Here is a 14,181-nt window from a genome sequence, read left to right on the forward strand (position 1 = left end):
CACACACACACACACACACACACACACACACACACACAAAGCTGGAGCTTTGTATAAAATTAATTAGAAAAATGTAATAACTTACAGAATATTTAAACCCTGTCTTACATTAAAGGATCCAAGGACACATATCGAATGTTGAAACAGACGTTTTTGTTATTTTTTATCCGATGCCAGCAAGCTGACAACCAAGGAGACCAAACACTGTAGTTGAGAAAATGTTTCTTTTCATGAGCTCTAGATTGCAGTCAGACCTGTTGAGTAAGACTTTTCTTTCATAATTCTTAAGCACAGACTTTCAGATACTATTTATCTGCTGGAGATAGTGTTTTAGGCCTGCCACGTCTTCTTTTGTCTTTCACGCGTCCAGTTTCCTCAAATTTTTTAAGGAGACACTGCACACCATGCAGAGATATGCCAAAGTTTCCACTCATAGCTCTTTGGGAATTAACTTGGTGCAAAAATGCATTGCTATACCTGTCAGAATGGGTTGTCTTTGGCATTTTTCATACATTCAACTAAGTTAAAAGTTAAAATTTTCAAAATTTGTTTTGCTGTCTTTATATTATTCTCAATTAAATGTTGGGTTAAATTAATTTGCAAATCACTGTGATTTTATTTACATTTCACACTGTGTCTCTTCTTTTAGAAATGACAATGGAAACTTGCCTGAAGTTTATCCAACTAAGCCATTTGGCTCTTCTGTGTGCCTTATTGCTTCACTGCATAACTAATTAAGGAACAATTCCATTACTTTTTTTTCTCTAAATCACTTTCTGTCACAGTGGCGCAGCAGAAGAATGTATTCCCGAGGCCACGATTCTGCCCACAGTGCATTGTAAATCAAGCGCTTTCGAATAAGACGCTCATATTGTTCTTTCTGCTGTTGTATGCTAAATCTCCCAATTGTTTCAGCACGATAGAGGAAGAGCAGATGTTGGGAAATAATTTTGCTTCATTTCTTTAGCTGTGGCTGCGCTCATCAGATTTGGGATATGCATCAAGGAGAGATGGATAGGAGCCGGTGGTGATAAATTGGCCCAAATGCAGAGCTTTAACGATGAACAATGGGCACGAGGCAAATTTCATCGCAAAAAGAAAAAATAATGTAGACATTAGTAGCATACCTTGTCTCCACTCAGCCTAAATGGCCCTATACAATTGCACAATTTGCAGAAAAATCAGACTAACCGCCTCCATTAAATCTTTCTTAAAGGTTTGTTGCCAACAATAGTTACCTTTACATATTCACCTTGAGGTCTGTTGTTGGCTTAATCTATTATGCTTTGGCCCCTGTAGAGACGTTTATCACTTTGCTCAATACTGCTCCTACAGAGGGTAAACAGAAGCTGATAAAACAAAATGAAGTACTCCCCAGGCAGCCAGCAGGCGGTGCTGAGTTCAGGGCATTTGCTGTGCCTCCTTTTTATGGGCACTTAGCTGTCTATTCTTGCCAGAGATTATGTCGGTGGGCTCAGCGGAGCCTTGATGAGTCTGCTTTTATAGAAAACTTTTTGTGGTGCATTTCCTGATGTGGTGGCCTTTTTTGTCACTGCTCCTCTGCTGCTTTCTTCTCTGTGTCTCCTCCTATAGCTTCAGGTCCTGTGGTCATTTGCAGTGCCTGTTTGATCTTCTTGCAGTGAGCAGAATAAAGATGAGCATTTAACAAGAAATAAATAAATAAAAAGGCCATAATTCAGACCTTTCAGACATTTTGACCATCTGAATGTGCCAATTCTATCTTTGACGCAGCCCACCACCCCTCTCCACAGTTCTTTCACAACTTTATGAATCAGTTTGCCTGCAGATATTTTCCTGGATGACATACTGAGGGCTTTTTTTTTCTCCGCATTGTCTCTTGATGCGATCAGCATGGCCCTTCCTTTATCAAACACAGAAAAGACCTTCCATCACCACCTTGTAAATGTGTTCGCTGCAGTCTGTAAATTACAATAAAGGTGAAATTAATTTCCAGGTACTTCTATCCTCAGAAAGAAGAATGAATTCTGTGTTTGACTTTTGGAGCCTAGAGCCTTAAAGTGTACATAAACTACATTGGAATTTCACATTTTAATAAATTTTATCACTTGGGGAAACAAAGAAAAAGATGAGGCAAAAAATTCAATCTGAATTTCAGGCCAAAGGAAATCCGGTGTGGGCAGCATTGATTTGTTAGAAGAGATTTGATACAAATTCTCCAAAAGAAAGAGGAATATTACATGTCCAAAAGGCATTTGATTTCGAGCTTATGAAAGCAATCATTTCCACTGAAGAGAGAGAAAAAATGCAATGAAAATACAATGCCATAATAAAACTTAGTCGGCCATTGTCCGTTGTTTCAGAATACGGATGCAACTCAGTCAAGTTATTACTGGGGACCGAGTGGCAAAACTTCACAAGCATCCATATTGTTTTTATTCACCATCGCCTTCTTCTATTCTTCATCATCTGTCTTCTTCTGTCTATGATAGTCCTAAAGCATGGTTAAAAGTTCTGCAATTTGGCACACTGATTAGTGATAGTGGAAAACATAAGAATGGAAATCAGACCAAGTCTGAGCACTCTAGCACCATCAACAGGTTCAATATTGAGATTCCTTTAGGCCTCAGTCCTCGGCCACCTATGGTTGCAAGGAACACATTTTTTATTCCCCAGCTGGTTGGAGAGTGGTATGGAACCAAAATCACCAGGTGAAGTTGGTTGCAAAGTGGGTGGAGCACCAAAAAACTCCTTGTCATTGATTTGGTCACTAGCGGTGACGTGTAGTTTGCATGGAAGACAACAGCTTCTCTGCAAAGTGTATCATAAACTGGAACAGGAGATTGCTCACCTTCAAAGTAAAATATGTGTCTTAGTGTTGCAACCAACATGTTTCAAAAGGTTTTACTTTGAAGGTAAACAATTTTTGTTTACAGTTTGCATTTTATGTGTTCGTGGGTTAGCACAGTAAGCAGTTAGCCAATATTTGCAGACAGAGTGTACACCAATGTCTGTTACCTGTTACAGCAAACCAAAGCAGCTAAACAGAAAGCAAGTATTCTGGGCTTCTTCCTGAGATCTTCCCCAAAAAGTGTGTCATGTGACTAGCAGGGTTGGAGCAATAATAACAAAAACTAACTGAAACAAAAGAAGATTTTTTATGAGCCTTAATGCATTAACCATTTTTTGTCCTGGTTTAAAATGCCCTGTTTCTCTTTGCATTAACTAAAAGCAATCTTTAGGTTTTTTGGTTTTTTTGCCCATCCAAGACAGGTAGTATTAAGCAGTCCAGCTAAAAGTTGATGCCTACGTTTTTCTTAAGTTCTATCTGCCTGTCTGTGACTAATTCAAAGAAGGAGACTCGCACACATTTATGTGCAAGAGTAATTAGACTGGCTAACAAAACACTGGAAAGAGAAGCTTGCACTATCTCACACAGAGGAAATGTGACTTCATTCTCTGCTAAGAACACCATTACTCCAGTACATTACGTCATATAACAAATTATTACTTGCTGGTATAATAATGCTTAAAATCTCATTATGGAATCTTTGAAGTTACACAATGAAAATGAGAGTTACAAAACCTGCAGAGAGAGAGATGCAACTACAGTACTGAGCTTGTTCCAGCTTATTTTCATCCCTTAAAAACATACATACATATGCGTCTGCTTTCTTTAAATTCATAACACATATGTAATTTAAAATCATAAAATAAAACATGACTCTAAATTGTTCATATTAAGATATGTTACAAATCTCAAACCACTCTTAGTCTTCACATCCATACAAACCTAATGTATGCATTTGGCAGGAGCATGCAAAGTTAGTATAAGGTTAATATTATTATTATTATTATATGTGGAACAGCAAACTTTAATGGACCCATATAAAGAAGTGATTACACACCAGAGCAAGTCTGTGCATGCTGTGCATTCTAACATGACCCATGAAAGAAAATATGTGTCGCTATCTTCAGGGAGCGTGTGCCTAAAACTCATTAAGAATGTAATGACTGGATGCAAGATAAGCTTTACAGAGCGACAGGTAGATCATTGCAGTATTTAATGATCCAAGAGCGCCGCGTGCGCTCCTAATGGAGGTTCAGTTCATATATTTGTGTCTGTATCTAAGGTGAGTTGGGGAGGGTTTCTTCACTTGACTGTGTGTCTGTACTGCTCTGTTTTTAATCCCCGGGGAGTAAAATTATATTTCCAGTCACCGATACCTGAACAACAGAGTTAAAGAGAATACAAGCTGGGAAAATTGAGTAATTTATGAAGCATATTGCGTGTCATTAGCACAGCATAATATATTGTGAACCACATACCGTGAATGTAATGCCGCTGAAGTGAATCATGCGCACGGGCCCAGCAAGGTGTAAAATGAGCAAGTACTGATTAGGCTGCTCCTTTGCAAAAACATCAGGAGACATTATTATGAGCCGACCAGCAAATAGACTTGGCCCAGTGTGTAACGTGCTGCATGTGTCCTTGAGAGATTAAAATTCTGTAATTGTTTTCCCTGTGAAAATAAGAAAATTTGTTGTTTATCCTTCTTATGTAGCCAATGTTTACCGAAGACACATGAGCCCAATGGCCTTTTTAACTTTCCACAGTTAAATTCTCGCCGAAGAGCCGAACGAGATCCACAATATTCTCCAATTTCTGCCGCTGGACAATGAGCATGTCTATTGGAGTAGATAAATGCTTTGCTGAAGGGCCCACATTGTGGAGGAGAACATTATTCACTTGGTATTTCTTCCTATGCTGCATCAGTTCATCTGGAGGTTGGCCTGTTAAATCCAAGAACTGCTACAAGTTTAATCATATTAAACTTTTTGTTGAGGGGATGGAGGGTTAAAATCTATTCAGCTTAATTAAAACATCTGCTGCTTTTGCCGATTTAAAGTCATTAATTGAATGGATGGATTTATTGAAGTCCTTGTTTAAAAAACACTTTTAATTGAGGTCTCTTGGAGCTCACTTGCAGAACCGAGGAGCTTGAAGCGTGTTGCAGTGCATTGACAAAAAGACCTTGTTGAAATGACAGAGAACAAGGTCGCGCCTGACAGATCACTGGGTGGCCCAAGAAGACTGGAGGAAGTAGGGGCATGCTAATTTGCTCCCACTCAACAAGTGTGTGTTGGAGAGGCAAAGCATGAAACGGACACGGTGGACCAGCGTGCCCGTTACACTCTTTGCCGTGGGACCACAAAGTAGATGATCTTGGGTAAAGACGTCCTGTTCACATGGACTCAGTTGTGGTTACTTTTGCAGAAGAACGACAGGGTCTTCTTTTTCTGGAAGTACTTTGCACATATTAAAAAGTCATGCAATCTCTCAAATTGTACTTTTTTATTACTTGTGCATAAAGTGTTAGTTACTGATCAATGTGCATTTATTCCCTGCCACAGATTTACAGAGTTTCTGGAGCCCTTTGAGAGAGTGATTCAACCAGAGGAGCTTTGGCTCTACAAGAATCCTCTAGTTGAGTCAGACCACATTCCCAAGAGGGTCATGTTCGTAAGTACTGCCTGTTTAACTATGCATTCCTCTTATGTCAGACTTGGCACTAAGCACTTGGTCATTTTTGCGTTGTTTCCATGTTTAACAATTTCTGCATCATTTCTGCACATGGTTGTATTTTTACTGACGAGCTGAGGCCTGAATCCTGGTAACAAATACGAAAACAGCTTTAAAGAACTGTGGTGCTTAGCGCAGCAATGTAAATATCTGTTTTGGACAGCCGTAGGTGGTCCTCTGTTAAGATGAATTTCTAGCCGATGCAGCGTGGATGGAAAGTAATTTTTCTCTGCCTCTTGCTGGAAGCACTGAACAGATAACCTGACGTTTTTATCCAGCATCGATTGGAGGGTCTGCCAATTTTGACCTCAGTTAACAGCAACAATCACTGGCTTCAGTACACTTAACCAACAATGCCCAAATCCCTGAGTGAGTCATTGTTTTCTACCTCTAATGACACCACTTGAAAGAGTGATTATAATAAAATAGGACAACACAAAACAGCTTTAAGCCCTTTATATAAAATAAATAAATGCATAAATTTATGTATGAGTGTATAAATGTGAATTATGTGTCCCTCAAAGTGTTTGAAGTTGAAGTTGCAGTGAAATGAAATATAAAACAAGATCTGTTGAACCTTAAAACCTGAACAATCTGCACTCTCAGGAAATGAGATGTCAAGCAGACCTGCTTTTTAAAGGTGGTATTTCATTTAAAGGTGATATTTCATGACTCAGTCCCCAAAACTGAGTTTTAACAGTGATTGCATTCTACCATGCAACATAGTACAGTAAATGGTTTCCAAAGATTGATCAAACTATCTTTTAGAGCTTTAACAGTCAGATATCTCGTGGCAAGAGAGCAGGACCACTACTATGTTATAACAGACTTTGCATGCACTTTTACACTGTCCTGTGGCAGAAATGGTATTTAAGCTACAGATATTTATCTCTTTGATATTTCTTAATATTGCAATCAAGAAATTACTTATTTTAGCATAACATTCTCAGATCGGTTACATGTGTATGTAATCATTCACAGCAGGACAAGCTTATCTACATTATTCCTTGTTAGAAGACCTTTTAGAAGGTTCTGACTGTTTAATCAAACCATCTCAGCAGGCAAACCTTTGGATGCCTATTGCTCATGTAGCGTACCTGTTGAAATGTCAGCGTTTGAGTGACTGGTGCTCCACTCCATCCTGTGCTGCTTGACACACATCAGTCAACAATCAAATTATCATGTGCAGAAACAGCTGCGTAGTAGGTGGTAAGTTCTAACTGTCTGTCAATTCGAGACAACTGTCAGCTTACGCAATGCAAAACCCAACACCTTTACCCCAAGTGGCTGAATACAGCCCATTAAACATCAACAACTGATCCACTTGAGCTTATCTTGGCAGCTCTTCTTGATGTTTAGAAGCTTTTGTGACAGAAAAGTTAATGCTTAACATAAAATGGCTAAAGCAGAAGCAGATTTTCTCAAATGGAAAATAAATAAAAGCCGAGCTTTAAATTGCTCATCAGTGAAACATTTGATGGGTAATTTGTGATAAGCACTTGAAAATGCATTAGTCATAGAACGCGCCAGTCGAGCAGAAAAAAACACTCACATTCACATAAGCAAGCGATTACAGTTCAACAGCTGAGCTGAATGTCCAGCCAAACACCATTCACGAACAAGATTATTTAAAGCTCATCATCACTCTTTTGGTTTGTGTTTAATTTATAGATTATCACAACTTCAGTGTGCAAAGATCTTCACTCATGACACGACTGTAAATTACCCCACACTCCCACCACCCTACAGTCGTCTAGGAAACTATGCACAACTCAAGTTATTCAGTGTCACTGTTCTAACAACAGCTCTGAAGGTGTGGAGAATTTATCTAATAATTAAAAGCTGCCCATGAAGTGGAAAAAAAGCTTTACAAATCAGTAAAATACAAAAATTGCAACTGTTTTCATTTTTGCACTGTTTATGCAAATACCGGTAGTTGATTATGCATGATTTCCAGATGAAGCCTTGAAGAAGTTAATATGAGTATAAAGTATTCTAAAACATTATCTACAGTAATAATCTCTCTATGAAGTGAAATGAAATTCGCTCCAAATACTAGGCAGTGATATTAATTGTTTTATGAATTAGTTGCTATCCTGCATGAGCCCTAAGGAGATGGGCAAATCTCAAAAGTACATGTAAATGTAAAGAAATATAAACATTGCAGTTTACAAATGTATTGCAAATACGATAAAATGCTGTTACATAAGGAGTTAAACAACAAGATATGTGCCTGTTAAGTATTAAATAGGCTTACTGTTAATTGATTAACAGTAAGCCTAACAGTAAGCCTTTTACATTTACTTTTACATTTAGTAAATGTAAAAGAAACAGTTAACAAAATCTTTATATTCTAAAATGACGTATGGAAAAGCCTCCAGCTGAGCACTTTGGACATTTCAGTCTTGATCTTTTTGAATGTCATGCGTGAGAGGTGGATCTGGCTGGGAACCCAGTAACATTGCATGCCCATGATGTACTATACTGCCAAAATTATTTGCTTGTTTGCCTTGAGTGACATCCAATTCTTAATCCATAGGGTTTAATACAGGTTTTAGAGATCACCCTGGGTCAACACACCTGAATCAAATCATTAGTTCATTACCAGGCCTCTGGAGAACTTCAAGACATGTTGAGGAGGTAATTTAGCCATATAGATCTGCTGTGTTGGATTAAGGATGCATCTAAAACCTGCAGAACACCTGACCTCGGGGCCTGGAGTTCCCCCGCCCCTGGTTTAATACGATGTTAGCCCATCCTTTGCAGCTATAACAGCTTAAGCTCTTCTGGGTAGGCTTTCAACGAGGTTTAGGAGTGTGTTTATGGGAACTTCCAGAAGACCATGTTGGACAATAAAACCTGGCTCGCAGGCACCTCAGAAGTATTCTGAGGTCTGGACTGTGTGCAGGCCAGTCAAGTTCTTCCACACCAGCTCAACCATGTCTTTTTAGACTTTGTCTTTATGTCTTTTCAGGCTATGTCTTTATAGGCTTTGTGTATGTAGGAACAGGAAGGGGCCATGAATGCTTTTGGCACTATAGTGTAGCAACTTTTCAATCACAAGGTTTCCGCGCTTTGCCTGATTTATTGTGTGTTTCACTCTAAATATGCCAAAATGTACAAAATAAAGATGCTGTAAGAAAATTTCATATGTCTCCATTTGCATTTGCAACGATAATATATTTCATGTATGTTAAAGTTATAAGTTACATTGTCCAGAGTACACTTTGTCTTTTATTGTACATTAAGTTTTGCATTATGTTGTTCAGCTTTAGTAGGACGTGTGCACTTTGCACCAAACCGACTGCCGTGTTACAAGGTTAAAAAAACCCACAGTGACTTGTTTAAATTGAAATTCAGAGAGCAACTCTCGCTTCACTTATGAGTGTGAATGAAAGTGTGATTACACGTTTGAGCTATTTCGAGGGGATAGTGAGGTGCAAAATGAGATCATAATTGGCAGCGATACACAAACATACTCAGGATGTACACAGCTTAACTAATGAACAGGACTCACAGGGAAAGGAATATGTGTGCGTTATAATAATGGGACTAAAACACTACCTTTGTTTTTTGCTACCTCTGTTGCTTAAGGAAAAGAAAATATGCAGAATTTGTCCAGAGAGTAATTAATAGATTCTCGGGCATGAATAATTACCTAGGTGCTGAGAGGGCCCCAATCTCATATCAAACTAAGGGCATAATTCTCTCAGCTCAGGCACGAAGAACCACTGAACAATAAAGAAGCTTGTTTTGCCCCTCAGTTTGCCTTGTTAAAATTAACTCTGAATAATAGATGGGCTCGGGTCATTCCCAGAGGCACAAATCATTTCACAATTAACCTGCAAAAAAAAAAAGAAAAAAACAAGACCTAATAGAGTGCTGTAGTACATCTCTAATGTCACAGTAATAACCATATATTTGTCACTGTCTTTATTTCCTTACAGGCGATTTCATTCCTTACTCCACTGGCAGTGATATTTGTGGTGAAGATAATTCAGAGGACGGACAAGACAGAGATAAAAGAGGCTTGTTTAGGTTCGTGGAGTTATTTGTTTGAAATGTCACAAATTTGTTGCTGATTATTGTCAGTGTAATCTAGCCCATTAGAAGTCTTCAACTGACATTTATATTGCATGTAGTGTAATACTGTGTGGTTTGGATTTCTTGTAAAATAACTATTAAAAAATGTCTGTTTCTTTAATCCGTTTGATCTTTCCACAGTTCGACCTGGTTTTACTTAACGGTGCAGATCTTTGTGTTTGCTGGTACTGCACAAATTGATCTTAATCACAGCAACCACGAGTATTTACCAATTGAAATTTTATGCTGTTTGTTCTATCAGACAACATCTGAGCGTTTCCTCCGCACTGATGTGCCATTTTCCACTGGGTCCAGAGGCCTGCAGAGGCTTTGGCACATCAGACAGCATTAAGAAAGTTTAACACAAATCCAATTAAAGATTCTCCCAAAGATGAATGGGGGGAGCGAGCGTAGCTCAGTGCATCGGTCCCGAGATTACAGTGTTGTGTAGAACTAAACAGGCCCATTACTGCCTGCAGAGAGGCACTCCTAGAAGCTGAACGAGAAAGCAGCATCACGCCGAAGAACAAAGACTAAAAGGAAGCCCATTATTTTGACAAGTTTCTACATGATCACATTACTGAAAGTAGCTTTGAACCAATTCTTCCGCAAGACTGAATGAGAAAGAAAAGGAAAGCAGCTGTTCAACTGGGTCTGTGGTTAAAAAGTAGCTTTACCTACAGACCAATTTATTTTTCATGCCAAACTAAAATCACCGAAAAGTAGCTGTCCTCATATTCTTGCTAATTTATGGGGTTTCAAGCAGTCCCTGAGGGTCCTCTAACTCTGAATCTATAAATCAAATTTTCAGACAGATTTAATTGAACTTTCATAATTTGTGGGTTTTGAGTTAGATTTCCCGAGTACCAATGGAAATTAGTTCTTCTAATGTACTGGGTTTTAATGTTTGATACAGTGCAATCTACTAACACACTGCCTCTTTGCCTCATTTTCTTTGGAGTGAAAAGGATTGTTTTTCTTTTTAGAGTTGTCTAATAATCCTTTATCATTCCCAAAGTCATGCTGCTTAATTACGTGATTATCTCAGTGAGGATACAACGATGCCATCTTGGAAGTTTGATTATATTATATACGACTCTCGGAGAACGGCAGATGATCCTGTAATGATTTTTTTATGTGTGTTTTTGGTGACAAAGAATGAATAATATTGCTCAGCATCTGAGTGTGAGATCCCATACCACACATATAGTGACGTTCTTATTTACTTATGTTTTTTACTGTGTGTATGGGGATCAATCTTCCAGCAGAGTACAAGAATGCATTTGTGTTTACGCTCATGTGTCAAAGCATCAGCATCTAGTTATGAAAGTACTATATAAAAAACGAGGCTCTATGTTTGAACACCTGTGCTGTTAAAAAGAGAGAAGATTTAGAGGGTAGCAATATATTAAGGATATGACAATCGATTTAAACAATCGGTGATTTCGTCAAATCCCACAAATCACCTTGTTTTTCTGTAAGAGCTGAAAGAGAGGGTCTTTGCTAATGTAACGGCCGCAGTCCTATCTTTATTCATGAGGCTACTAATTTCCTGAAACTGTGCCCTGGAGTAATCATTGGGGCAAACTCTAGGGTATATGCATATGAATGCGACCAGATTTGGTTTGCAGAGGCATAGCCCCAATCCAAATGTAAGTAGACCTATTTGGCATAGGGACTGGTGCCGGATGAATACTATATTAGGGGGATGAATATATTAGGATCCCTCATGGTGGGCTAAAAAATGGCTAATCATGCAAGCTCCTCTCGGACCTTTCAAGATTAATTAGTGGATGTGAGGTGAATTTTGGCCGAACTGGAAGCACAGAGTTGCAGGGTGGGAATATACATGCGTGCCATATGGCAGTCCACCGCACTAGATGCACATTATATTTATAGCAACCACTTTCATCAGCAGAAATCTGCTTGTTGTGTAGCAGGAGTTAAACGGGCATTAAGCGCAAAACACAAACTGTCAAACTGTGTCAGCGTTACGTTTGGCTATAGGTCAGCAAAAAAATCATTAGTCCATTAAAGCACCAAAAAGGATTTCCTAACATGCTAGGGAGTTGGAGTGGAGCAATAGTTTTATCCTGACAAAGATCTGACAAAGGATGAGGGAAACACGCTGCAATTTAACTTCCCTGCCGAGACAGTATGTGCCTCATTCTGGGATTTCATTTGATCTGCACTGGTTTGCCCAAATTATCCAGCTGTGAAATAATACTGAATCTGTGCTCCTGTCAGCCACTCAGGAAGATAATTCATGTGTGTTTTGGTGGTAGGGTGAATGGACTCATTTCCACTGCGGACTACTGGGATGAACCTATGAGGTCAGGGTACTAATGATGAGTCCCGGTGGTTTTCTTTACAGCTAATTAAATGAACCTACATTTGCAGTATAACACCTACCTGTCAACCTATTGGAGTTTTCCTGTTCCCCATCATGGATGTTGAATAAAGCTAGACTAGGCTCTAAAAGGATGCGCTTATGTCAGTTTTTCTGTGAGGATTCTTTCTTCACTTTTATCACATTTTCAAATCTAACAAGTAACACATCAATCTCACCCTTTGTATTTAGTACTAATACTGTTACTAAGCTTAGACATTATATTCAAATGATCTATTTTTTACTGCTTACCTAAGTTTTGTTGGTGTGCAATAGGGCTTACCCTTGCCCATGTTTTCCAGCTCTTCTAAGTCTTTGTCGAAGCTTTTCTCAGCCAACTTCTCACCTGCTAGATGTCCATCTATAGAATAGACATGCTCAAAAGCAAGGCGCGTGTCTCATTGTATTGGTGGAAGAGCAGTGGCTCTATTTAAGGCTATCTCGCAAACTCATTGCCGACCCAGTTGATAGCCACGGCTTCAGTTTGAGGTCCTCATTCTTATTCTAACACCCGGCTGCATAAATCTGAATGTTGCTGCTTCATGAAGCTGTCATGACCACTTCATCTGCAAAAGAGACAAAGATGTAACAAGACACCCTATGCCCCGAGCCTTGACTGAACCTAAAATTCTATCACTACTGTGAGATGAGAAAGCTTATTGCTGGATTTGATCTGACAGACATCTGTTATATTTGGTCCACGGCAATTTACCCAGACTCCTAAAACAAAAGCTAGATGGGGCATTTATGGTAGCTCAAAGCACCACGAGTCTCACAGGGTAGCTAAGCATACATTTGTCAGTCCTACTCGCTACTGTTGCTGCTCACACACGACCCTAACAACCATGTGTCCACCTGCAAGGGAAATTCCCATCGATGTTTTATTGCTATATTATATCAGAGGAGAAGTAAACCTGCCCGAATCTTTGTCACACTGACAGAATGAATGATTTACTGCAGCGTGATGGTTTCAATTAGTCCTACAGATGCTGAAAAATGTCAGTCTTTGTACCCCAACACTGTAAAATGTTCAGTTATGTGTCTCTCTTCCTCCAGCTGTATCCCTGGCTCTTGCTCTAAACGGAGTCTTCACAAATACTATCAAGTTGATTGTTGGCAGGTACGTTAAACAAGCCCATGTTTTTTTTAAAGGCAGTGTCAGTAATGCTAAATGTTAGGCTCTTGGCCCTTGCCACATGAGATCCCTTTTTCACTCTTGACAAGTAAAATGAAATTCTTCCCGTCGATGGTATTGTTTGATTTTCAGGCCGAGGCCAGACTACTTACAGCGTTGTTTCCCAGATGGGCAAATGAATGCAAAGATGCTTTGCACTGGGGAGCCGGCGGTAGTCTCCGAGGGGCGCAAGAGCTTCCCCAGCAGCCATTCCTCCTGTGAGTATCACAAGGCGATTGACATAAATCACCACCAGAAGTTGCAACACAATGCCAGAAGATATCAGACACTCATTAAAACGGCATGGTGCTCTGAGCAACATTTCACCAAGTAGAAACAAAATCTATGACTGACTGGCTGCTGTATGTATGAGGTGTATCTTGTTGCTCTCTCTCTTTCATGGTAATTACAACTTGTAGCAATCAGTTTCATTCAATTTGCGCACCCTAAGTAAGAGTTGAATGCACACCCACCGTTTGATCTGACATCCTGCTGTGCTCAGCTGTGCATTCCGGCTTAGGACACACAAAATCTTATCCTCCAAGCTGTTTTCACTTCAGCAGTATGTTAAATAATTCAAATGTTTTCCTGTTGTCCAGCAGACGAATGTTAAGCGGTATCCATGGAACATTTGCTGGAGGCCACACAGATGCTGAATAAACTCTTGGCATAGCGTGGTGCATCTGGGATGTAAAGGCTTTAATCAAGAAGATACATCTTTGCAAAGATCTATTAATGGTCTTGCCAGCACTGAACAAAAATGTGACGGCATGGCTTTGGTGTTTTGGGTTTTTATTTTTTTACGGTGTTTCTCCTCATTTAAAAGTGCCTAAAGATGGAATTTAAAACGGGTTCTTTGCTAAGTTGTCTGTTATGTGACACAGCACTGGTTCCTCCCTTGAGTTAGGTGCCTTTTTCATGTTTGAATGAGTCATACGTCAGTGTTAAGTGGCAGGAGCCTGGAGAACTATT

The 14,181-nt window shown here is 39.3% G+C and overlaps 1 protein-coding gene across 1 annotated transcript in view; it reads left to right on the forward strand.

Annotated features, from left to right (window-relative positions):
- The window catches only part of plpp4 (phospholipid phosphatase 4), a 49,606-nt gene that overhangs the window by 22,304 nt on the left and 13,121 nt on the right, over nt 1-14,181 (forward strand). The window contains exons 2-5 of the mRNA XM_005742370.1: nt 5,395-5,503; nt 9,511-9,601; nt 13,092-13,155; nt 13,303-13,427. Of these exons, the coding sequence (XP_005742427.1) occupies nt 5,395-5,503; nt 9,511-9,601; nt 13,092-13,155; nt 13,303-13,427 (389 nt within the window). The remainder of the gene's footprint in view (nt 1-5,394; nt 5,504-9,510; nt 9,602-13,091; nt 13,156-13,302; nt 13,428-14,181) is intronic.

Source organism: Pundamilia nyererei, unplaced genomic scaffold (assembly GCF_000239375.1).
Source record: "Pundamilia nyererei isolate P.nyererei 1_Seehausen unplaced genomic scaffold, PunNye1.0 scaffold00120, whole genome shotgun sequence".
Lineage (NCBI taxonomy): Eukaryota > Metazoa > Chordata > Actinopteri > Cichliformes > Cichlidae > Pundamilia > Pundamilia nyererei.